The 25216-nt window shown below is 34.5% G+C and overlaps 1 protein-coding gene across 2 annotated transcripts in view; it reads left to right on the top strand.

Moving 5' to 3' along the window:
* gpr158a (G protein-coupled receptor 158a) overlaps window positions 1-25216 on the top strand; it is a 78037-nt gene that overhangs the window by 45619 nt on the left and 7202 nt on the right. For both annotated transcript variants that reach the window (XM_043226910.1, XM_043226911.1), the window contains exons 6-8: window positions 19196-19305; window positions 22264-22502; window positions 24313-24451. In XM_043226910.1, the coding sequence (XP_043082845.1) occupies window positions 19196-19305; window positions 22264-22502; window positions 24313-24451 (488 nt within the window). The remainder of the gene's footprint in view (window positions 1-19195; window positions 19306-22263; window positions 22503-24312; window positions 24452-25216) is intronic.

Genomic DNA, 25216 nt, shown 5'->3' with positions numbered 1-25216 from the left:
TTAATATTTTAAATTGTTTTATGTTTGTATTTTTTCAATTTCATTTTATTTTGTGTATATAGTTTTTGTTTATTTTTAACATCAATTTTAATCTTTTAAAACAGTCAAAGTAGCTGGAATAAAGTAATGAATTATATTAATATAATAATCAGTATTGATTATAGATATGCACACATTCTGCCATTCACACAACGGCTGGTAATTACATGTTACCAACTTCTCTGCCCTTAAAAAAATATTTTACCTTAAATATTTTACCTGAAGCATGGCCCTAGTTTAAAGTGAATATTATCAGACAAGCAAAAATATCAGCTAGAGGTGTCAAAACATTAGGGCTGTATGTGAGTTTTAACAGTTTACATGCAGCCTATGAGAATGCGTCTGATCATTTAGAGCTGCCGTTTCCCTCTCATTCAGTTTGTGGTTTAATCTGAAGCTCAGAGACAGATAGATCTGCCCGCTCACGGCCCACCGTGTAGCTCATCTGAAGCAGATAGAAGCTCCGCCTGTCTGTTCTGCTGCGATTGCTCCCAATCTAAATATAGACTGGAAAATATTCTCCACTCCTTCTCCCCCTCTTCTACTTTAAATAATTCTAGTGTTATCAAGAAGCAGAGATGTATCTCATCTTGTTCCCCTGGCATTCTGCTTTGTGGAGTAATGCAATTTTTTCAGCTCGCACTCCTCTCCTACTGCTGAGCGTGTCACATGCAATAACTTCACTCTCTACGGCGTCTGGAATAAGGCGGGGGGTGTTGAGCAGGGATAGGGGAAACCGAATTACATGTGCACACACACAAACACGCATGCTTTTCTGCCATGCAAACGTAACGGCGTATCTGCGCCGGTGAATTTCGAACCATCCGTTGATACTCAGTTTCCACGCTCGTCATTTTCTAAGTTGCATTATAGCCGCCTTCATCTTTTGGCAATCTTCTCAGCGATGACATTTACGTAACGATTATTTTTTTAACAGTGAAAACACAGATTTCTGCTCGTCAGTGGCAGGGAAGCATTGTGACGAAAAAAAATCTCATCAATGCCAGGGAAAGAAATAAAATACAGACAGTGTTACCAGAAAATCTGCTTTTAACTTTTGACAACTTCTAATTATGTTCAACCAGCAAACTACATTGAGTTTAAAGAACTTAATATTTTGTTATCTGAACTTATATTTTTTGTGGGCTTGGAACCAATTTGTAGTCTTTTTTTCTGTTCAAATCCACAGCTATCATAGCACATACTAAATGTAACTTATCTAGCATCTATGCAGTATGTAATAAACAAGCAACATTTTTCTTGTCTCTGGCATTAGCAGACTCTTTAAAGGGTCAAACAAAGCAGCATTAAACACTAACAGGTCTTTCCGTTCACTAAAAACACACAAAATTACAATATTAAGTTATTAAGCAATGCAATAATTAACATTATGATGTCAACTGAACTCAACAAAATAATGTTAGAATATTCGCATTATATCTGCAGTAATTGAGAACTACTGGACACTGGGTCTTAGCTGCAGGACACTTATGAAACAAAAATTCTCATTGATTTCCATTTTGTTTTCCACTGAACAAACAATAAGAGAACGTTTGTTTTTGGGGTCATCTACTCCTGTAATACTTACTATCCTAAAATCCTAGAGGGAACAACTTTAGATTTTCCCCATTTTCTAGTATCTCTCACATTTATCTCCATTGGGAAGTGATTCTTCCCTTGCGCCTCAAGTCCCTCATACGTCTTACACACTTTCCCTCCATGCTGAGCGTTTCCATCCTCCATCAGTCTGCGTGAGAGTGCGAATCCCCCATAGGTACAGTTTTCACCGTAGGCCTTCTTTCTTTTCCACCAGCACCTTTTATTTCTCCTCCCTCTCCAGTTGTCCACTTCTTTCACCTCCATGCTCAAATGGCCTGCTGCCATCCTGACCCTGGAGCCCTGCCCATCGGGAGGTTAATGACAAACACACTGCTGTGCTCTGGTGCATTTTGACCGGCACAGGATGGGGTGTGGCCTTATGCTTTTGGTCGGTCCAAGTCACTGCCTTTCTGTGGATTATAGGACACCTGTTGTTCTCCTGTCTGTGCACCTGGCTTCACAATCTTAAACCAATCTTCCGCCTTATGTTACTGACCCTTTGCGAAAAAATAAGTACACTTTAGCATACTTTTGAAAGGAGCACTCTTTTCCTACCAAACGTAATTTTCCAAAATGTGGAGTCAATGCTTCCAAGGGGTGGATTTGGTGTAGGGCATATTTTCAACATAGAGCGTAAACTTTTAACGATACTTTTAACAGATATTTGAATTCTGAACCATCGCAATGTGTAACTGAAGCAACAAAATAAAAACTCAGGAATAAATACCTACATCAACGTAATAAAAATGTGCCAGGGTCACGGATTGAACCTGGGTTTTTTTAGCGCCATTGTTTCGCTGTTAAACGTGAAGTAAGGTACATAAAACTTTGCTGCAGAAAAAGTGAATAGGTACATATTTTTACGTGACCAGGTTGCTACAAAATGCCGATCAAAAAACAGAGCAGGAAGATGCAGATACTAGTGATTCTTTAGCACAACAGATTTGTAAAAATGTTTAATGGAACCACTTGGTCACCAATGGATGCTTTGCAGTGAGTGGCTGCCCATCAGTTAATTGATTTGAGAGGAAAAGCTAAATAATAAAATCATTACTAAGGCAAACTTTAAACTTTTTTGAGTCCATGTCCAGAGTATTACTCTTTTATAGCTTGCGAGTTTATATCTCAAAATTCTGAGAAAAAAGTCAGAGTTGTGAGATAGAAACTCTTAATAGCAAGGTATAAAGTCAGAATTTTGAGAGATGCTTACAGTTGTGAGTTATAATGAGAATTGCGTGATGTAAAAGCACAATTCTGAGAAATAAATCAATATTCTGAGAGCTGTGTGATATAAACTTGCAATTGCGGATTACATTGCAATTCGTTTCTCACAATTCAGAGAAAAAAGACAGAATTGCAAGTTTTTGAACAATTGCAAAGTTTTTATCTAAAACGTCAGAATTGCGCGTTTATATCAGTCAGAATTGTGAGATAAAAAGTCGAAAGAAGAAACATTTTTTAATCCAGTGGTGAAAACGGGCATCTATAGTATTTGTCATTTTTGTCATCAGTATTTTTTTATTAGAATTAACTGCAGCGTAAACCAGACTTAACGCTTTTGCTCAGAATTCTCTTATACGGTCTCTTGCTGTATTTTCCATCTTTTTTTCCTCTATCTCCCACACAAAGCACAGGTCTCATCCCTATTAACCTAATGTTATCAGAAATATCTCGGTGGATTTGATGATGACGGGGAAGGGAACAGTGCACGGCTCTGACGGAGAGAGAACTCTTGACTCCGTGGGGGCCAAACTAGATGTAATTTACACGCCTCAAGACTCAGGGGACGCAACACTAGCCATTACCTCCTATTCCTGCCCCCGAATGTGGGAAAGAGGAGCCAACTACTCCCCACACCTAAACCAGACATGTCCACACAGACCTTCTCGCAGATTACAAACCAAATGGGATGAGAAGAGAGAAAAGTATCCGATGAGCTGTGAAAGAATGTAAGTGGATGACGTTATCATCCCAAAGCTGCCTGTTCACATTATCACCATTCAGATTAATGTTAGCTAAGCCTCGAAAAGACTAGCACCTCTCACCTCTCAGACAAGCTGTTGTTATTGCTGTAAAATTACTTTCCGCTTGACCCGTCTGAAGTATCTTGTTATAGCAGTCAACCCCTTTGTAAGCTTTTCCGAAAACTTATAGACCCTGTTTACTTTCCTTAATAGATAGTTAACCCAAAAACTAAAATTCTGCAATTAATTACTCGCCCTCATGTTCTTCCAAACGTTAAAACAATATAAGGGTGAATAGTTAAGGGCATCATTTAATATTTTAAGTGAACTGTTACTTTCATTCAAGATTTCTCATCTTATTTTGACAGATAAAGAAAGTTTATCGATAGAAATACAACCAAATCAATTAAAAACAATCAAGATATTCAATTATATCCAAATGTTTAGGCCAGACTTTTCTTGCTGCGCTCAAACGTACAGCATGCTATTACACAAGCGTTTCTTGACTCACACATACAAACACACCTGGTGAGGTTGTGTTCTCGCCTTCATGGACCAGAAACCAGCGGTCTCCACGCTCCATCTCCATCCTTAATTAGACCTACTCCTGCAATGACCTCTGCTGGTGCTCAATTATTTATGGTGTTTGGGAAAAAGGTGCTCTGTCTCTCTAATCCTGCGTTTGTCCATCTGGTACATGAGACCTTAGAAGCTTCCCAAGGGTCAAGGATGGAGGGAATAAGGTCACTGCTAGGCATAAGATCACTCAGACCTTAGAATGCATTTACACGAGAATCTCCCCGATGATTGATTCAATCGACTGCCTAGCATTATGTTCACGCATAAAAAGCAAATGTTTACGATGTTTCTTCTGCTTCTCTGAAGGACAGGAACCTCTTGCATTATTAATGACGCTATAATACGCACCTACACACACTTCTCATCATGTCTTGAAGAACATAAGGCAATTTCTTGGAATATATGTGGGTTTCCACGAAAACTAATCCAGGATCAATAAACAGGATGGTCTTTGTTCTGACCTTGAGCTGTCCGCCTCATTGATCTCTGCATTAGTCAGCTTTATCAGTCATGCTTTGAACAACAAACAAATAATACCAATAATTAAATGCATTTATTAGTTATTCTAAACTATTGTACACTTTGTGGTTTAGATGCTAATCAAATTGCGCATCAGGAATATGGACCGCTTTTGTTTCCATTTATGGAAAACATTAATTTGTCACTAACTACAAAACAAGCTTTTACCATTTTTGTTAGTCTTATTACATTTATATTAATTCATGAAAAGAAAATGGCTGTATTGACAATATTAATAAATAAATAGAAATAAATGTAAAAAATATATTTTGACAATAGAAATAAATTAAACTTAATATAAAATAAAAATCATCTACTTTCCTGTATTTACTCTACTATAATGTAAAAATGTAAATAATTACAGTAATTATAATACAAATCTGCATGACTAGCCGAGGTTATACTTTCCCTGGCATCTTTTGAAGAAATGTTCTTCAAGCTCTCCGAGCCATACTTTGTGTCCTAATGCTAAATTGCAAACCCAAGATGGTAGAACTTCTGGATCATGCATCAGCATTTGCATGGACGCATTTAACATCAGTTTGAGCAATTCAACGCCGTGATCCGTGGCCTTTGTTACCAAGTGCCTGGAGATTGGTGAGGGGGTGGAGATGAGGAACACGCCAGCTAATGATCATGCATGACTGTAATAAATAACAGCATTCAGCTGCATAGAGGGCTTCGGACGTCATCTCATCTGCTCGAGCTTTCACAGCCCAGCTTTTGGAGCCACACCGCTCCACGGAAACGGAAGTTCTTTATTAAAGCACATTGTGAAAGTGCTGCCTTGATGAGGCGAGAGCGCTTGAGAGCTTGAGTCACGCTATCTCAGCATCACTGCCCGGCATTCATTCCTGAACCTGTTAGAGATGTCCAAGATAAAGAACATTCGCTAAATTAATTAAGTGGTGGAAGTGATGTCATATATATATATATATATATATATATATATATATATATGTGTATATATATGTATATATATGTATATATGTGTATATATGTGTATGTATATATGTGTATATATATATATGTATATATGTATATATATGTGTATATATATGTATATATATATGTATATATATGTATATATGTATATATATATATATATATATATATATATATATATGTATATATATATATATATATATATATGTATGTATATATATATATATATATATATATATATATATATATATATATATATATATATATATATATATATATACATATATATATATATGTATATATGTATATATATATGTGTATATATGTATATATATATATATATATGTATATATATATATATATATATATATATATATATATATATATGTATATGTATATATATATATATATGTATATATGTATATATATATATGTGTATATATATATATATATATATATATATATATATATATATATGTGTATATATATATATATATATATATATATATATATATGTGTATATATTAGGGCTGTCAACGTTAACGTATATTAACGTATGCGTTTAATTAAACAAAATTAACGCGTTACTATTTTTTTTACGCAAATTAATCGTTTGTTAAGTTTGACCCGAACTTCTTGCCATCATCGCAGCGCGGATGGTTATCTATTATTGTGTGATCAGGGTAACGTTACAGCGTCACACATGTGTTTTACAACATTCGTTTACCATTCGAACATATTCGTTGTGTGGCGCACATTATACAAAGGGTTATCGCCAAGGCTTTTCGGGACAGCGGATTTAACAGCGTTTTAGCCAAGTGCCGTAAAATAGTCGTATCCAGTAAGTGCAGCGCTGGCACAGCAGAAGCATAAGTTAGCGATGCTAACCTCAGCTGATTACGACACATTGGCAAAGCTGGAAACATTGCTGGAACCTTGCAGGTACTTGATTTTTTCCCTCTTCAATTTTACGAATAAAAACTAGTAATTTATAAGTCTGAATGTAAACTGTAGTCATTTAGTCAATTGTGTATTTACTGTAGGTACATCACTGAGCTCCTAGGAGGTGAATAGTATGTATCCTGCTCTGTGGTGCTACCTGCGCTGTGCCATCTCCTGCGTACAATGGAGGTTTCTGATGTTGACCCTGCCTACATAGTGCGCTTCAAGGCTTCATTCATAAAGGATCTCAACAAGCGGAAGGAGAGCTCAAATATGTGGGGGTTAAAGATAGCAACAGCTCTAGACCCCAGGTTCAAGGACCTTAGGTGCTTGCCCAAATCAGAGAGGAGAGAGGTATGGCAAAAGCTGAGTGTGATGCTGAAGGATGGAGAACCTGCTCCACAGAGCTCTGGAGAAGTAGAAGACCCAGAGCCACCAAAGAAGAAAATGGCCCTCCTAATGATGGGATCAGAGTCTGATGATGAGGCTCTGTCCACAGATAAATGTCTGGAAAGGTACAAGGGAGAGCCCTATGCCAGCATAGACACATGTCCACTACAGTGGTGGTCAGCACACTCAGGTGCCCATCCTAAGTTAGTCTGTCTGAGCAACTGGCTGACTGTTTATTTTGTATTTTTGCAGACTTTCATTTCTGAAATAGTATTATAATAGAAATGTTAATTGTTGAGATAATAAAACTGGAAGATCTGTTTCCTTAAACTAGTATGACATGCATTTCTTTATTTCAACACATTTACAGGGAAATCTTTGTATTTTAAATTTGCGCTTAATCGTGATTAATCACAGTCCATCAGTGTGATTAACTTGATTAAATTTTTTAATCGATTGACAGCACTATTAATCACATATCCATCATTATATATATGATTATATATATTGATATGTGTATATATATATATTTATATATATATATATATATATATATATATATATATATATATATATATATATATATATATATATATATGTATATATATATATATGTGTATATATATATATATATATATATATATATATATGTGTATATATATATATGTATATATATATATATGTGTATATATATATATATGTGTATATATATATATATATGTATATATATATATATATGTATATATATATATATATATATATATATATATATATATATATATATATATATATATATGTATATATATATATATGTGTATATATATATATATATATATATATATATGTGTATATATATATATATATATATATATATATATATATATATATATATATATATGTATATATATATATATATATATATATATATATATATATATATATATATGTGTATATATATATATATATATATATATGTGTATATATATATATATATATATATATGTATATATATATATATATATATATATATATATATATATATATATATATATATATATATATATATATATATGTGTATGTATATATATATAAAATATAATAACTATATATATGTATTTTATATATATATATGCTTTAGAATATATATATATATAAATATATGTATATATATAATATATATTATATATATATATTTGAATTAGATTATATTAGTTTAATATATATATGTATATATATATGATATAATTATATATAATAGTGTATGTTATATATGTGTATATATATATATATGTGTATATATATATATATATGTGTATATATATATATATATGTGTATGTATATATATATGTGTATGTATATATATATATGTATATGTATATATATATTATTATATATATATATGTGTATGTATAATATATGTATAAATATATATATGTATATTATATATATGTACATATATATATATATATATGTGTATATATATATATATATATGTTTATAGTATATATACATGTGTTATACTGTGGTGCTATATATATGTTATTTATTATGTATATATGTTGTGTAATATATATATATATATATATATATATATATATATATATATATATATATATATATGTCACCCTGGTATTCTATGGTATTCTATAGTAATTTCAGTACTCATATACCGATACTGCAGTACTAATAAAAACATGATTTAAATTTACAGGTAACAGCTTTAGTCATATAATTTAACAAAAAAAAAACAAGGGACTACTTTATTTAAAATGAAAAGCATGTTGTATGCAACATATTACAGAATTTGTAAACAGTGACAGCCTTTTGTTTGGTTGTAAACTCTGCCTTTGGACAACACAACATTCTCTTTGTTTCACTATTTGAATAAACTAACAACATCCACCAACATGCTGTGGCAGTCAGTGCAACTGAGGTGTTAATTGTTTGTATATTTTTAGGTATACTGTCAGCATTTCTGTATTGTGCTCCATTGTTTCGCATTCTCGCTGCCAAACTCTCGTCTGTCCAGGGAGGTTAGGCTAATTAGCGACAGGGGCTAACACTGCTTGTCCAAATATCCGTGGTGAAACTAAACGCAGAGGAGGTTTGCAGTAGGCTGTGGATATGTTTTTTTCACGGAGTCGTAGTTTAGGCAGCTCCGTGTCAGCATGTAGCGCGGCTCCAGAACATGAAGGAATGCACATTTTCTATCAGATCAATGCCTAATTGGCGCTCTGAGCCTCCTCTGTGCTGAGCACAATTTGTCCGCCTTTGTTTTGTCGCCTTCATTCACTTTGTGTTCCACACGTGACATTTTCCTACGCCTCTTCTACCCGCTCTGCTTGTTTGGGGACAATTCTCAGACTGTTTCAAACACTACTTTAGACAGGTTTATACAGTCCGGTATCGGTGCATCTCCTACTCTGTATATGTATATATGTGTGTATATTTTATTTTGGATGCTTCTACACTACAAATATATAATAAAATGCATCGATGTGTAAAACTAAAACTAATAAGTATTTTACATGTGCTTTAGAATGACTGTCAAAAATATCAAAATAATTAACATTAATTTGAATTAGATTTATTAGTTTAATGTATAATTTGATATAATTATTTAAAAGTATGTTGAGAAACATACACATGAAAGTTTACGTTGCCTTTTCTTTAATTACTATTATTATTTTTTTTATATTTCAAAATACAAATAGCTTGGTACAGTTGTTTGGTTTCAGTACTCATCACAGTTTACTGTGGTGCTATGTTATTTTTTTGTATATTTTGTAGTAAGTCACCCTGGTATTCTATGGTATTCTATAATAATTTGCACAGCATATATTGAATACTGCAGATACTGTATAAGTGCTATTAATAGTATCATTAGCAGCCTACTATTTGTATTGGCAATGACCCTTTTTTCTGCAGCCTTTGCGTGGTGCACTTCCTGTCTGCTACTCTCTGTTTCCTGTGTTCCTCTGCCAGTCACGGCTGTTTGTTTGAGTTTTGACTGACAGCACTAATAGGGTTTCTCTGAATTCCACCACACGAGTCTATGAGAATTCCTCGGCCGTCGTGATTGACTGCAGTGTTATCAATCTCTGCCTCGGCGCTCTGAGGTGCGCGTGTGTGTGCGTGCGCGCGGCTGCTTGTTTGGGGGGAGAGCATGTGTTCAAACACTCTTTGACAGGTCCACTCCTACTCTGCTTCTTTCCCTTCGTCTCACACAAAGGCTCAAAGATGTGCAGAGAAAACGACACGTTACGTAACGGGGGTGCTTTCTTCGAGAATGACGAAGAAAAAAATGGAGCTGGGGGTTGAAATTCACAAAAAAAGAAAAGAAATGCAAGCGGGAGGCATTAAGATAAATCTTCCAGGACTATTATGTAAAGGTAAATAATAAACGCGCTTTTGGGCATCGGCTTGTGAGAGGATGGAGCCCCTGAAGGGGTGTAATGAAGTGTGTGTGTGAGTGAATGCCCGTGCGAGCTTTGAAGAGGAGTGTGTGTGTGTTTTTGTGCGGATGTTGCGTGAGAGACGCTGTTCTCAGGTTTACACTCCAGAGGCTAGTGCCACAGACACAGATGAGCTACACGGCGTGACAGTACCTCTCACACGGTTTCACCGGGGAAATGTCTTTATTTTCCTGCTTTTAAAGGAACGGTTCACTCATCATTTATTCAGCTTCAGCTATTCAACTTAATATGACTTTCTTTTCTGTCAAACATAAAAGGACGTTGTCCTGGTTGCGTGTTTTCGCTCTTTTTGTGCTGTTTTTGTATGTGCTAGATAATGCGGCCATAACTGTTGTGGAAAAAGCGCTTAGCTGAATATGCGCTTGTAGTGTGATATTAAATATAGGCTACGTATAACAAAAAAACTACAGCAAAACTGTACATGCAGATATTAAAATATTCATTAAATGAATTTACTTACGTTTAAAAGTGCAAAAAAAATTTTTGGTTACAATTTATTTGAAGGTATCCTTGTTACGGTGTAATTATACATTTACGTACTGGGTAATATTAATTAACTACATGTACTTGCTATGGGTTAATTGCATGCAATTGCATATAATTTATTGTTATTAAAAGAGGTGATACATGCAGCAAGGTTACCTTAAAATAAAGTGTTACTGTGCACACACTTAAGTACATTTTTAGAAAGTGCACTTTGTAATAACATATAGTTCAAATGTGGTCATATCTTATTTTAAGGTGTCCTTATTACACGTTTCTTACTATTATATTAACAATAAATTATTACATGCAAGTAACCATAAGACAAACCCTAATCCAAACCCTAAGCATAAAGTACATGTAGTTAATTAATATTACTCATTAGTATAACTATACTGTAACGGGGACACCATAAAATAAAGTGTAGTCAAAAATGTACTTTAAAATATTTAGATATTTAATTTTTTGGTGTCCTTGTTGCACATTACATGTACTTACTATTATAATAGCAATTAATTATACACAATTACAGCCAAATCCTACACCTAACCAATAATAATTGCTATTACTCAGTACTTACAGGTATAATTACACTGTAATAAGGTCAGTGTAAAATAATGTTGTGCTTTAAAGGACACTTATTTTGTTTGCTGACTTATCAAACTAAAGTAGTCGATTATAATAAATGCCATTGAAGTTTAAATATAAATTACATTAGTTTCGCATAAATGCTTGTAACGGTACCTTGTAACCATAATTCAAAGACAAGTAATAGTACTTATGCAATTTATATATGTATGTATGTGTGTGTGTGTGTTAAGTTTTATTTAATTGGGTTCAACTAATCTTTTTAACACGTGTACTTTTACACGAGGGAAATTAAGAATTAGTTACTTTCTTTCATCGACGCGAACTCTTTAGGTGAGATCAAAATAGGTCACTTATGAGGTTTGCTTAGATCCAATGAGAAAATGTTTTATGGAGTCCTTTTGATCATACCAGGGTAAATAAAGAACTGGGACCCGTTGGAGACTGGTCATAACTTTTTATATTTACATTATAAAAAGGTAGACTGTATTGGAACAGTAAAAGTGACTCCTTTGCAAAAGCAAGTAAGTATTTTCTTTATTCTTTACTATTTATGTATTTGAGGTCTGTGATGAGAGAACAGGGAAGAGAGAGAGGGCAAAGATTTAGTATTTTAGGTCTAATCAGACAATATTGTCTTAAATATCCTGCATAGCACTTTATCTTTTATAACATTTTAATTTTGACCAAATATATTGATTTTTGTAAAATGTCGCAACAAGAATTTATTTTTCTATGTGAAAAATCACACAAAATTATATTTGTAAATGTAAGGTACGTTACGTTGTTCCGTTAGTTAAATTGCGATTATGTTCTACAGAATAATGTACCCTGTTTTATTGTGAAAAAATGCTTTAGCCTTTATAGGGCTGGGCAAAAAAATCGTACACAATCGTTTTTTGTTGTTTTTTTAATTATTATTATGCCACAAATGCTCAAACTTATCTTAATTATTCAATTAGGTTATTAAAATATAATCCAGTTTCTGTATTAATACATTCATTGATTATTTTGAGTATTTAAAAAAACACAAGAACACAACAATTTTTATTTATATTTCCAAAAACATCTTAAGCAGCACACCTTTTTTCAAGACTGACATATTAAAGACTGCTGAAAATGCAACTTTACATCACAAGAATGCATGACTTTCTTTAGTTATTTTAAATTGTAATAATGTTTCACGCAGTTGCCGTGGCGAGAGACGACCGAGAGCCAGACAGCAACCAGGTTGAGAAAAAAAGTTTTGACAAAATAAATAAATACGTCTTGGAGTCAGATGTGGTCCCAGGTCAACATAATAATCCAAAAAGCTAGTCTTGCTCATATCCCTTCACCTTGAGTAATGCATAAAATCAGAGGAAATGATAGATGCATGACACTGAAACAAAACACTGATAGTAAGCCTAAACCTCACAAAAACTATAAACAGGTTCTTCAAAGCTGATTGGTTAATAAACAATGTTGTTCCAGGGTCAACAAAGATGCTGATCCACAACAGGTCGCACTTGATCAGCTCAGGTTCTACATAGGTTTTGTTGAGCCGTTATAGGTGGTTTAAATGTACCGATTCATGAATATGCAGTAATATAAAATTAGTAAGTGCTGACAGTGCATGTGTATGCTGTATAGCAGGTGTGACCCAACAGCATGTTTCTGTGATGGATGAAAGCTCTGTCAAATCCCCAAAGACAAGACATGCGTCAGCTGCTCCTCTGTGCACCCTCTCTCTCTCTCTCTCTCTCTCTCTCTCTCTCTCTCTCTCTCTCTCTCTCAATAAGGTTCAATTTTTCTGGGAAGAGGGAAGGTCTCGTCATTAAGTTCCTCTCATCACTAATATTTAGAGTGTCTCTGTCTGTCTCTCTCTCTCTGATCTAAGTCTCTCTCTCTCTCTCTCTCTCTAATATTCAAACTGTGGAGGGAAGGTCTCAGCTGTTCCTCTCATCACTAATATTTAGAGTGGATGTAAGTGCTCCGGGCAAACTGTGGAAATGTCAGAGCTGTCTCTTTCCTTTTTTCGTTTCGTACTGCCCTGACATTCAGCTAAACCCCTTTAAGTCAAGAGTGAGGTTTCAAAGGTTTTTTTTATTTATTTTTTTTTATGTTGTTTTTTGAAGGTGTTAGCGTTACAATAGGTAGCGCGATGTGCTAGACATTACATTACATGTATTCAATATATTATTTAGCAACAATCTAAATTATACGTTTACCTTCTTGTGTAAACCTATATCATTGTATTTATTTTCAAATGGTCAATAATGCGAAATTTTCAACAATATGTATTTGTAATGTTTTACGTATGTATTTTTCGTAAAGCCTTACAGACTGAACATGCTTCATTTATAACAAGATCAAACATAGTGTAAAAATAGGAAAGTTTAGTCATACGGCGTTTTTCTCAACCTGGTTACTGTCTGGCTCTCCGTCGTCTCTCGCCACGGAAACTGCGTTTTGTTTGTGTTCTCAAGCCCTCTGAGGAACCAGCCACTTGAAACGCTGTGTGTTTTGTAACGCTCCGAGTGCAGCGAGACTTCCCTGCAGCATGCAAAATACAGTCTCGCCTCACCGATCCGGGCAACGCCGACTTCCGTCGCCTCCTCTCGGCGTTCCTCCCCAGAGTTGCGCCACATCCCTCGTCTGACTCAGAGCCAGCGAGCCAAAATAACCACGTGCCTGCATCTTTTTTCCACTGCTGTGGGACGACCATTAATGCCTCTGCTAATCGGATTAACACGAACGGTCCCGAAAGGGGGGTCGTGGCACATCTGCAACACACTGATAATTACGCCGCCTCAGATGTTTGTTCTTCTTTGTCTTTCATGTTTTGGACGGGGCTCTGGCGCTGACACACACACACGCACACACACAGAGGTCAGGTTACATTAATTCTCATTGATCTCTGACTGATGTACGTGTGGATCAACTTTCAGCTGGTCATCAATGAAAGTCCATTATGCATAGCTGTGAGCGGCATGCAGGAGATGATAGGTAACATAGGACTTTTATTGGTTTTTCTAAACCTAAATAGCGTTTGGATAAGGTACTACTATTTGCAATACGTGCTGTATACCAGCGTGCACTTCTGCAGTGCACCCCAGAATGCGATTTGACCTTCAAGTAAAAAAAATATGTACTAAGAACATTGTGCTAACATTCTCATTAAGTAATAAAAACATGATTTATCGATGCTCTCTGAACATTCAAAATGTCATACTTCTAAAATATTGTGAATGCTAAGGTAACAAAATGTTGATTCCTTCTCTACATCTCAATATTCCACATATCCTAGTTGTGTACACTCAAAAAATAAAAAAGTACAAAAGCTGGTGGTACCTTTTCAAAAGGTATAATTGTGTACCTATTAGGTTTAAATATGTACACTTTAAGTGCTAATATGTCAATTTTTGTATCTGTAAAGGTACCTTTTAGGTACAAACACTTTTTGAAAAGGTGCCCAGCGACATCTTTTGTACCTTTCTGAGAGTGTATGATGTAAGCGATTTATTTAAAATTAGTGTTATATTCAAATATGCAGTATAATGAAATTTTATAGGCATTAACATTCGGGTTATTTTGTATAGCAATTACACTTGTGCGAAACAATCAGGTACGGGTCCTGTGAAACACAAGTCACAATAAAAGACTTCAAGTACTTGTAGAAATGATCTAGAAAATCATGGCTGCTTCAGTAAATGCAATTTTATTTAATGATTGTTTTTCTTAAAGGGATAGCTCACCCAAAAATCGCATAAACCGTATATTGTTGCAGACTGTGTGCTGTATGTTTCACATACAATTTAAAAGTATTAAGTATGTAGTATTTATAAAACAATATGCACTTTGCAAGAATTCTTGAATTATAATAAAACACTTTCCTAAAAGCATACTGCATACTCAACATACACTTTCAGTACACAGATGCAGACTAGCCCAATGTGTTGCTAGCGGGTTATACCGTTTTTTTTATGTCTGGCAGATAACAAACTTCGCTGCTGAAGGGGGCGATAGAGTTGTCTTCATATGTCACTACATCGAATGCGTTATTCAAGTTATTATACCCGTTGACAGTTTGACTAACTTTTACTTGCTCAGCAAGATCCTCTTCAAACTAGCTGAATGTAGTAGACGACGGTTTATGCTAATGTTCACCCTAGCTTCCCTGTGCAACAACACTGAGATGCTGTGCATACTTGCGTTGCGTTATGAATTGCATTTTGACACATCGCAGGCCTTTGAAACACTTCGGTTCCAGTCACTCCTGTAGTACGTTGCAGATATTGCAGACGGGGTACAGGTTTCAACAGTTGAGATGAATATCATGCAGACAATAAAGTCATTTTCGAGAGGAGCGCTGTTTACTCTGCATCAGATATTTATGAGGAGGTGTAATGTGTTAGTTTTGCATGGTTTGTTAGTGACTGGTTAAAACTGTTGAGAGTTGTGCTGGAGGCGTGTGGTACTCCCAGTTCTAATTAAGAGCTGGCCGACTGGATGCTCCCCTGACAAGCACAACACACACACACACACACACACTTCTGCCAAAGGATCTTAGGCAGCTATTACACACAAACACACAGTACATCTTAAACACATTCCTTCCCCACTGGATGCTGAAATTGCATTTAAAGGGGTTATTACATTCATATGAGTTCAGCTTTTCACAATCATTCTCCACCCTTCTCTGACCCTTACAATTGTTTAGCGATTTTTGTCGCTGTGCCTTTAAGAAACGCCCTAAACACTTGCAGTCCTTCTCCAAGTGTGCACTTTGGTGACACAGCCTAATTTATCACGGTCATAAACAGATAAAGTGTGTTACTTTATGAAAATAATGCATTGCAGTATTGTAAAAAAAAAAAAAAGTAACTAGTTGTGTGACACAGATGCTTTTTATGGAAAATCCTGTTTTACATTAATTTATTAAGTTACTTTTTCTCATTTGGGCTGGTTTACTTGTTTGGTATTAATATAATAATATATTTAACAGTTCAGTTTTTTTGAGTACATTTTTAATTTCAAAATTTTGGTCTCTCTCAACATGTGGACAGGAGAGCTGGTTAGCATTAGCAGTTAGACCAGGTCTGTGTTTCCCAAAACATGGCAAAGGCTAAAGACCGTTGGTGCTAATAGTTTATTTTACAATTGGGAAACAGCTCTGTTATACCCCTCAGTTCAACCATTTACTTCACAAAATGATTCACTGCGCTCCAAACACAGAGGACATCTGCTGGTGACACAAGTAAATGCAATGGAAAGACTTGAGATCAGTGCAGCTACAATGACACAAAGCTTTGAAAATTACTTCCATCTATTTTATTTAAGAGTTAATAATTGGTGCTCTTGTGTTTTTTATGTTGTCTATGAAACAGTATTCTACAAAAGGGAGATATATATATATATATATATATATATATATATATATATATATATATATATATATATATATATATATATGTATGTGTGTATATGTATATATATGTATGTATATATATATATATATATATACATACACACACACACACACATATATATATATTTTTTTTATTTATTTATTTTTTTATCAGACCATGTATAGTTCAAATCTACATATTTACTGAAAATATTATTGTACTTCTTTCAGTGTATTATTTTCTTAATATTGAGCCCAAAACGTGTTTCAGTGTCACTTTTGAACTGTATGATCTTTGAATAATATCAGTCCTTAAATGCAAATATTTAAAGTGTACCTGAAGTGTACTTGCAGTAGTTCCACTTTAGTACAATCATATCTTTAATTGTATTTCAGCACTACTTCTGCACAATTAAAGTGCATTAAGCACAAAATTAGTCATTCCAATTTGGCATACTAAGTATACCAGTGTAGAACAGTAAAAGTACAACTGCAGGGCATTTTGCTAAGTACATAAATATGAAAATATACTTAGCATAAAAGAAATGTATTTCAAATAGATTTTAAGTATATTCATTTTTTTACTAGGGCAGTCAAGAAAAACTTTCCATTACATATTTTTTTCCTGACCATCTGCATGTTTTTTGTTTGCTGCTTTGTTTTTGACTGTAAAAGTAAATATAAAAATCAGTTATCTTTATCTTATTTAATTTCAATTGGATAAAATATCCAATATGACTTTAAATAGCAGAATAAATATTTGATGATGTTCAACTTCACTATTCAATCATGTCAGCCTGTAAGATTTGTGCGGTATCCGTAGAAGCGTTTTAGAGAGCCGCGGGGGTCTGCAGGAGCCCCCCTACGGATGTGCTTCGGTGTATGTCATTAGTTTTCCTCAACTTAATTAAGACAGAAGAGTCCGCGCTGGAGCAATTCATCCGCTCGGAATCATTTTTCCATAATCAATCCAATAATGGAGCTTCCTGAGAAGTGAGCAGACTGTTGTTATTAGATTACACACAGAGCGTCGCATCGCTGTTTGCACATAGAGAGATTGAGCGGAGGCCAGCACGCGGGGGACAGAGGGGGCCGGCACAGCTGTGAGATTCTGCTTCAATTACAGTTCACCTTTAGTGTCTCTCCCTCACTCGTTCTCTCCGCGCATGCAACGGAACTGCGCTGATGTGCTGGAATTCTCCGTTAGATTTCTTGGCACCTGACAGGGTTTGTTTGGAGAGCTGTGACAGATAAGGATGATGGATGGAAAGATCAATGGAGGCGCACATCACTGACACATCATAGAGATTCTTTGCATTCTGTAATAGGTTTAAGGCTTGATGCGAGTCTGGATGGAGCGATGAGCGAAAAAATGAAAAGTGAATTTCTGATTTGTGCACCTTCAGGTGTCCTCAGGGGAAAGAACAACTGTCCGTTAGTTTCTTTAAACAAATTTTGAAAATAGAAGTTTGCGTCAATTTTGTTTTATTTGCTTGTAAATGAATGTGTGCGAATGTCTTGTTGTTTTAGCTTAAATTAAACTGATAAACATTTTTAATCAGAAAATAAGAAAATGAAATTTGACAGGTGGACGAAGCATAACAAAACGGGACACAATGTGCTATTCCTAGGCAAGATGTTAAAAATCTGATGTTTGTGAATATTTACAGGGATTTTCTAAGTAAATATTTTGATAAGGGCTGTCATGTGATTAATCGCATCCAAAATAAAGAGTATTGATTACATAGTGTATGTATGTGTACTGTGTATATTTATTATAAATAGAAATGCCGGACACGTGCATGTATGCATTTTGAAAATATTTACGTTAATTTATATATATATATATATATATATATATATAAGAGAAAGACAGATATATATATATATATATATATATATATATATATATATATATATATATAAAAACATAAAATCTATATTTTGTTAAATATATACATGCATGTGTTTCTATTATATATAAATGTAATAGAAATATACACATTATACATTAATCAATATACATATACAATATATACAATATACATTAATCGTTCGACAGCACTAATTCTTATACATATAGCAGCTAATTAGCCAGCATGTGTTTTCTAGTGTCTCCTTACCCTGCTTTTTAAATTGTGATTATTTAGTTATGCCATTCTTAATTCATAAAATAAAACTACTATTTTCATCCTGTGACCATCAGTCAAGGACAAGAGAAAAGGGGTCTCATATCAAACATCCAGATATTAAAATAAAGTGCTTATTTATTGTCTTCCAGGTGGTGATTCTGTACTTCCAGCCGAGTGTTTTCCGCTGTATCCTTCTCAGATGGGTTCGTCTGCTCGGATTCGCCACAGTCTATGGAACGGTCACCCTTAAACTCTACAGGTGCTTTACATTTATTACATTATAAACGATGAGTCGCTGTTCCGGATACCTCTAGAACTTTCTGTTGGTCACTTAGTGTTGATAATAATGAATTATTTCATTTGATAAAAACCGTAATCCTAGGAATGGCTAGAACGAGATATTGAGAACGACTCCTGCGAGCGGAGAATGACACATTGCAGTCTTGATAGTTTTGAGATCGATGCCTCCGCGAAATAGATAAGCTGCTTCAGACAAACAAACACACACACACACACGCACACACAAATACACGTGCACCTGTACACACAATAACACACCCACACACACTGGATGACTCACAGACCACAACGTTATTAAATGTCACAACTTGCACTTTCCTAATGTGGCCGATGAGGTGGAACCTGCTGAGATCTTTGCCATTTCAGAATCAACCCTGAAAAAAACAATAAGGCTGGATGGGTGTCAGGTAGCAGATTGGATAGAGAGAGCTAAAGGCTAGGCTACAGAGACCGAAATCTCTTCTTCAAGGGCTTTAACCATTACCATTACAATTTAAATGTTCTGAACTGCATAGACTTTGTATATAATTCTGAAAATGTGGTATCCTATTGAATGTGACTTATAACTTACTACATTTCTATTTTATCGTTACGTGTGTAGAGATGACCAATTCTGGATAAATTGAGAATCACAATTGTTACGTTTCAAAACGCGATTCACCTATAATTCTGATCCATGCAAAATAACATAGAAGCTAGAGGCTGTAAAATATTAATTGCTGTAGTCTATTTAAAAAATATTTAATTTATTTCAATTAATTATTTAAAAAATGCTTGAATAAGTATTAAATGACTCACTTGTATACTTGCCTAATGACTTTAGGAATCAGCATTTTTGAACAAATCTTTTGAACGAATGATTCAATGATTTTTAACAGTCACTTGTCCTTTATTTCTAATTCGGAAATTATAAACTGTGTTTAAAAGTCTGTTTTTGAAGCATTTATACCAAAACATGATAAATGCTCACTCTATGTCAGATCATGGGTGTCACGTTCTCTGGACTTTGTTTTTGTCGTGTGCCATGTGTTCCATATAGCCCACTTTAGTTAATTGTCTCAGCGTTTTCACCTATTTGTAGTTTAAGTAATTCCCTTATTTAAGTCCTGTCATTTCAGTTCTGTTTGTCCGATCTCGTCTTTATTTGCGTGTAATATTGTCCTATCTGCCTGCCTGCCTGTATTTATATTGTTTATTTCATCTCTGACTAGATTAAAGCGTTTTAGTTCCCTTTATGCTCGTTGTGTGCTCTCCTGCTTACCACACGCGTGACAATGGGTGTTTGAATCTTTTTTTTTTTTAACAAATATACTGCAGCTCTCTACATATGTAATTGCAAATCTATATTCAAATTCATGACATATAGCTAACTTGCATTCAAGTATATTTTAGTTTAAATGTATACAGGAAACTTTAACCACACAAAAACAATAATTATATTTAGAATTAATCATATCCAAAATGAAAGGGTTTTTTTCCCCCTTTGGATATGATTAATAATATATGTTTGTGTACTGAGTATATTTTTATGTAAATGTAAATGCACACGCATGAAAATATGTACATGTATTTACATAATATACTTGATATTATATATAGCTATATTTAATACATAAACATTTTTCTTAAATATATGCATGTGTGTATATATGTAATATATTATTATTTTGATTTTAGTCATGAAACATTAACCTTTGTTATGCCTATTATATATCACAAAATGTTCAGATTCAAACTGATTCTGATTTAATAATGGCTTTAGATGCTAAAAAGCAGGTCAGCATGGAGCGGCTCTCTAATGCACTTTTCTTACTCTTAAACAGACTTCATTTCCTGTGTGACCTTGCAGCATTAGCCTCTCCTGATTTAGCTGCTGTGAAACCCTTTTAAGCATAGTTAAAGTTTGCATTATCCCTAATTTCCAGTTAAGGTAAGCATCCTATAAAGTGTCCGAGCTGTATGTTCTACAACTAGTTCATCAGGGGGCAAGTACGTCTAAAAAAGATTCACTACATCGTTTAGCTACAAGTTAAACGTCTGCTTAAAATCGCTACTTAGACTAAAATGGCCACAATATATTACAATTTACTGAATGGTTTAGACAGCAGAAGTAGAAAACGAACAGCGGACAGCCTGTGTGGCGGGGTTCTGGGGGATCTGGCCTGAAGAGTTAGACGAAGGAGAATCTTACACAGAACATACTCAGGAGAAATTGGGGGCTTGATGGTATGATATATGCCGGAAATGGCAAAAGATTTAATGACATTTGTAATTAGGCAACAGATATGAATGGCTTCTGCTCAGATCTGGACAGAAATGGCCTGGTACTTCGGCAGGGTGAAAATGAACACATTGCGTAGATCATTTTTTACTACAAGCTCATTAAAGAGGTCTAGATGACACTTTATCAATGTGACGTAAAGACAAACGGTGATAATGAGAAGACGGTGTAATATGGCCATTGTCTGATGAGACAGTCTTTGAAATCAGAAATTGGTCCATGTTCAAAGAGAAGAAAATTAACGATTAATTGCAGTTAATCACATCCAGAATAAAAGTTTTTGTTTACATAAAACGTGTGTCTACTATGTATATTTATTATATACATTTACAGTCTTAGCAATAATGAATTTTGATGTTTATATTCATATAATGCCATAAACATAACTTTTAATAAGTACGTACCTGCATGTATGTATATTTAGAGGCTACATAATACACAGTATGCACACACATATTATGTAACCGAAACGTTTGATTAATCGTGATTATTCACAAATTAATTTTTTTGAATGAATCAAGGCACAATTCTTCAGTTGTATCAAAACCTTAATATTCACTTTTCCAGATCCAATCCCATGCAGTTTGTTTCTATGTCAGTAATAATGATTCAAAGGTTATTGTCGCTGTTTTCCAGGGTCCTCAAGGTGTTCCTGTCACGTACAGCCCAACGGATCCCCTACATGACCAGCTGGAGAGTGTTACGTCTTCTGTGCGTCATCCTGCTGATTGTGTTATGGTTCGCCATAGCCTGGACCGCCGCTGTTTGTCAGAATCCAAGCAGACATCTCGCGCTCATCAGTGTGGGCTTCACAACCGATGGGCTACAGTTCAGCATGTGTCTGCTTGACCGCTGGGACTACATGATCGCTGTGGGTGAGTGAATCTGTTACCTAAGAGCTTCCTGTATGAGTATTTGGCATTTTAATGAGCACGGGATGGAATAAATTACTGTTGAAATCAAACAGTCTGGATGAAATGCTGCCAAATACGGCTACTTTTTAATGAAAGAAACTCTTCAAGGCACCGTTTAAAGGAATAATTCACACAAAAATTCAACTTACGAACTTCTATGAACTTTTTCTCACTTTTTATTAAAAATGACAAGTATCTTGCAAAAAAAAAGTATGCTTGAAAAATAAGTGCATTAAAAAAACAGCACTGTATTTTAAGAGGGTACACTTTTATTGTGCTTTGAAGAACAAAACACTTAGTAAAGTACATTTAACAATGTTGTTTTAAATTTTAATCAGTAATACATTTACTTAATATAGTTTAAATGCACTAATTTGCAACAATACAATGTGTAATTGCAAATATATATAAATGCATGACATACGGTTTTGAATAGAAATGATATTAAAGTATAGTTTACCATGCTTGTCGGTACCTTAAGCAGTAAACTTTAACCATAATGTAATAATATAACAATATGAACAATATGCAAAAGTAGTCATTTTGACAATACATTTAAAGATCCTACTTAAAAACATTCAAAAGGTCAGCTAATTGCATAACAAAAATGTAAACCCCAATATATTTAAATTTAATTGCCATTTAGTATGTTATTTCCACAATAATTTATCTTTTTAAAAATACGCTAAAAAGTAGGTACTTCTTGACTTTTTCATTTAGGACAGCTATTTTATGTTGCAATTCAATTAATTTCTGTAATTTTTTCATGACAAATTTGAGAAACAAAGCTAAATTTAACCTAAAGTATTTATTCATTTATTCATTCAAATGAAATAATGCTTAATCTGTCAGTAAATGAGGACAAAATCTGTTCTTGTTCTAAACAGCTAAGACAGTTCTGACAGTTAAAGTGTGTTTGTTTTTAAAAATAGTGAGACAGTGTACATTAGTATACTGATAAATATCAGTATTCCACATTTTTACATGCAAAAGTAGTTATTTTGCATATATATAAGATTATACTACCTTTTTTATCATCATCATCATTATTATTATCATATTTGTATGGAGTGGGTACTGGGAAAAAGAAGGCCAAATCAAAAGCATTGCATTATGATATGCGATATTCAACACTTTATTGCATGCATTGCAAGAGTAGAGTATTCTAATCTAAACATAACAACTGCTGTACACCAATACAGGTCATCATGATTGTAATACAAGCCAAGAAAGTGATGAATCAAGGCTGCCTTGGCACTAATTGCAGACACATAGCAAATCTCACAGGAAGCATCAGTCGGGCTGTGACGAATCGAATTCAGCACAAATGTTCATCCTGATGTCTTTTCCTCAAGCATGGCCGATTGGAAAGTGCCCAATCTAACACCTGGACTAGTAAGCGTCACATTGATGATGACAGATTTTCACTAGGGAACACATGTTTATTGATGTCAGGCCAGCTGACTGGCTGACATTGTATAGGATGTGCCAATAGGGGATGGGAAACTATAAAACTTTGGACTGCCTTCCACAGCTTCATTTGCAATTGTCTGTCAAGAGGCGTCCAGAGAATACAAGCAATCTGGATGCCGTTTATTGCGTTTATTGAATGCTTTCTTCTCTGTCATTCTTGTATTTTCAATCTAGCACTGTATTGGTTTGTAACAGGAAAGGTTTGACAGTCACATCATTCTCAGGGTTGATTTGGGAAGCGGTTGGTCCCAGGTACTAGTCACTCGGGTATTGATTCTATACTACCTCTCTCAAACAGCGGAGTTCCTGTTCCTTCTGTGGGGTGTGTATCTGTGTTATGCGGTGAGGACCGTCCCCTCTGCGTTTCATGAGCCACGCTACATGGCCATCGCAGTGCACAACGAGCTCATCCTCTCTGCCATATTTCATATTTTAAGGTGAGTAACTGCCCCTGCACTTCTTCATTTTAAGCCCCGCCCACATTAAAAGATACAATTAACTTTCAGTAGATACAGAAATCGCCTTCGATGTACACTCACTCGTCGTTCATTTCCATGTAATTAAGTATCAAAAGGATACAATTACTTGTGCTCTTTACTCCAAGATATAATTCCTATATAAATGAGGTTTATGAGAAGAACAAGTAAATATAGGTCGCTATTATTTAAAAATCTTCCTCTTCAGTTGAACGTTAACCACTATGACGGGATCATTGGGTCTTAAGAACCATCAATCTGTTTCAGTAAATGAAAAATCCTCCAAAAGAACATTTGAATAATTTAGAGGCTTTGATGAAATTGTATATGTTTATTTGCTTTGAGATCCTTAATAATCAGAACTAATTTGGATACTTGGCAAAACAGTCTCTTTTCACCCGTTGCATTATTTCACTAAAATTTAGTGGTTTGAAAGGTTGTTTTTTTTTCTCAGTTCTGTATTTTAACGTCCCACCATTGACAAACCATTAATTATGTATTTTGCCTCAATAAACACCTAATTTGCTGTTCAGGAAGATAGTTATTACGTTTAGTTACTGGTAGGGATGCAGAATCATGCGGAATATGTACTTTACAAATACTAATAAACAGCCAATATGTTAATAACAGACACGCTAATAAACATTTAGTTTAGCAAGAATTGGTCCCTATGTTAAAGTGTTACCATTTATTTTTATTCCTTTTGCCATTCTAGGCACTCTTTCG

Source organism: Puntigrus tetrazona, chromosome 24, assembly GCF_018831695.1.
Source record: "Puntigrus tetrazona isolate hp1 chromosome 24, ASM1883169v1, whole genome shotgun sequence".
NCBI classification, from domain to species: Eukaryota; Metazoa; Chordata; class Actinopteri; order Cypriniformes; family Cyprinidae; genus Puntigrus; species Puntigrus tetrazona.
This window is presented reverse-complemented; position numbering and strand designations above follow the sequence as displayed.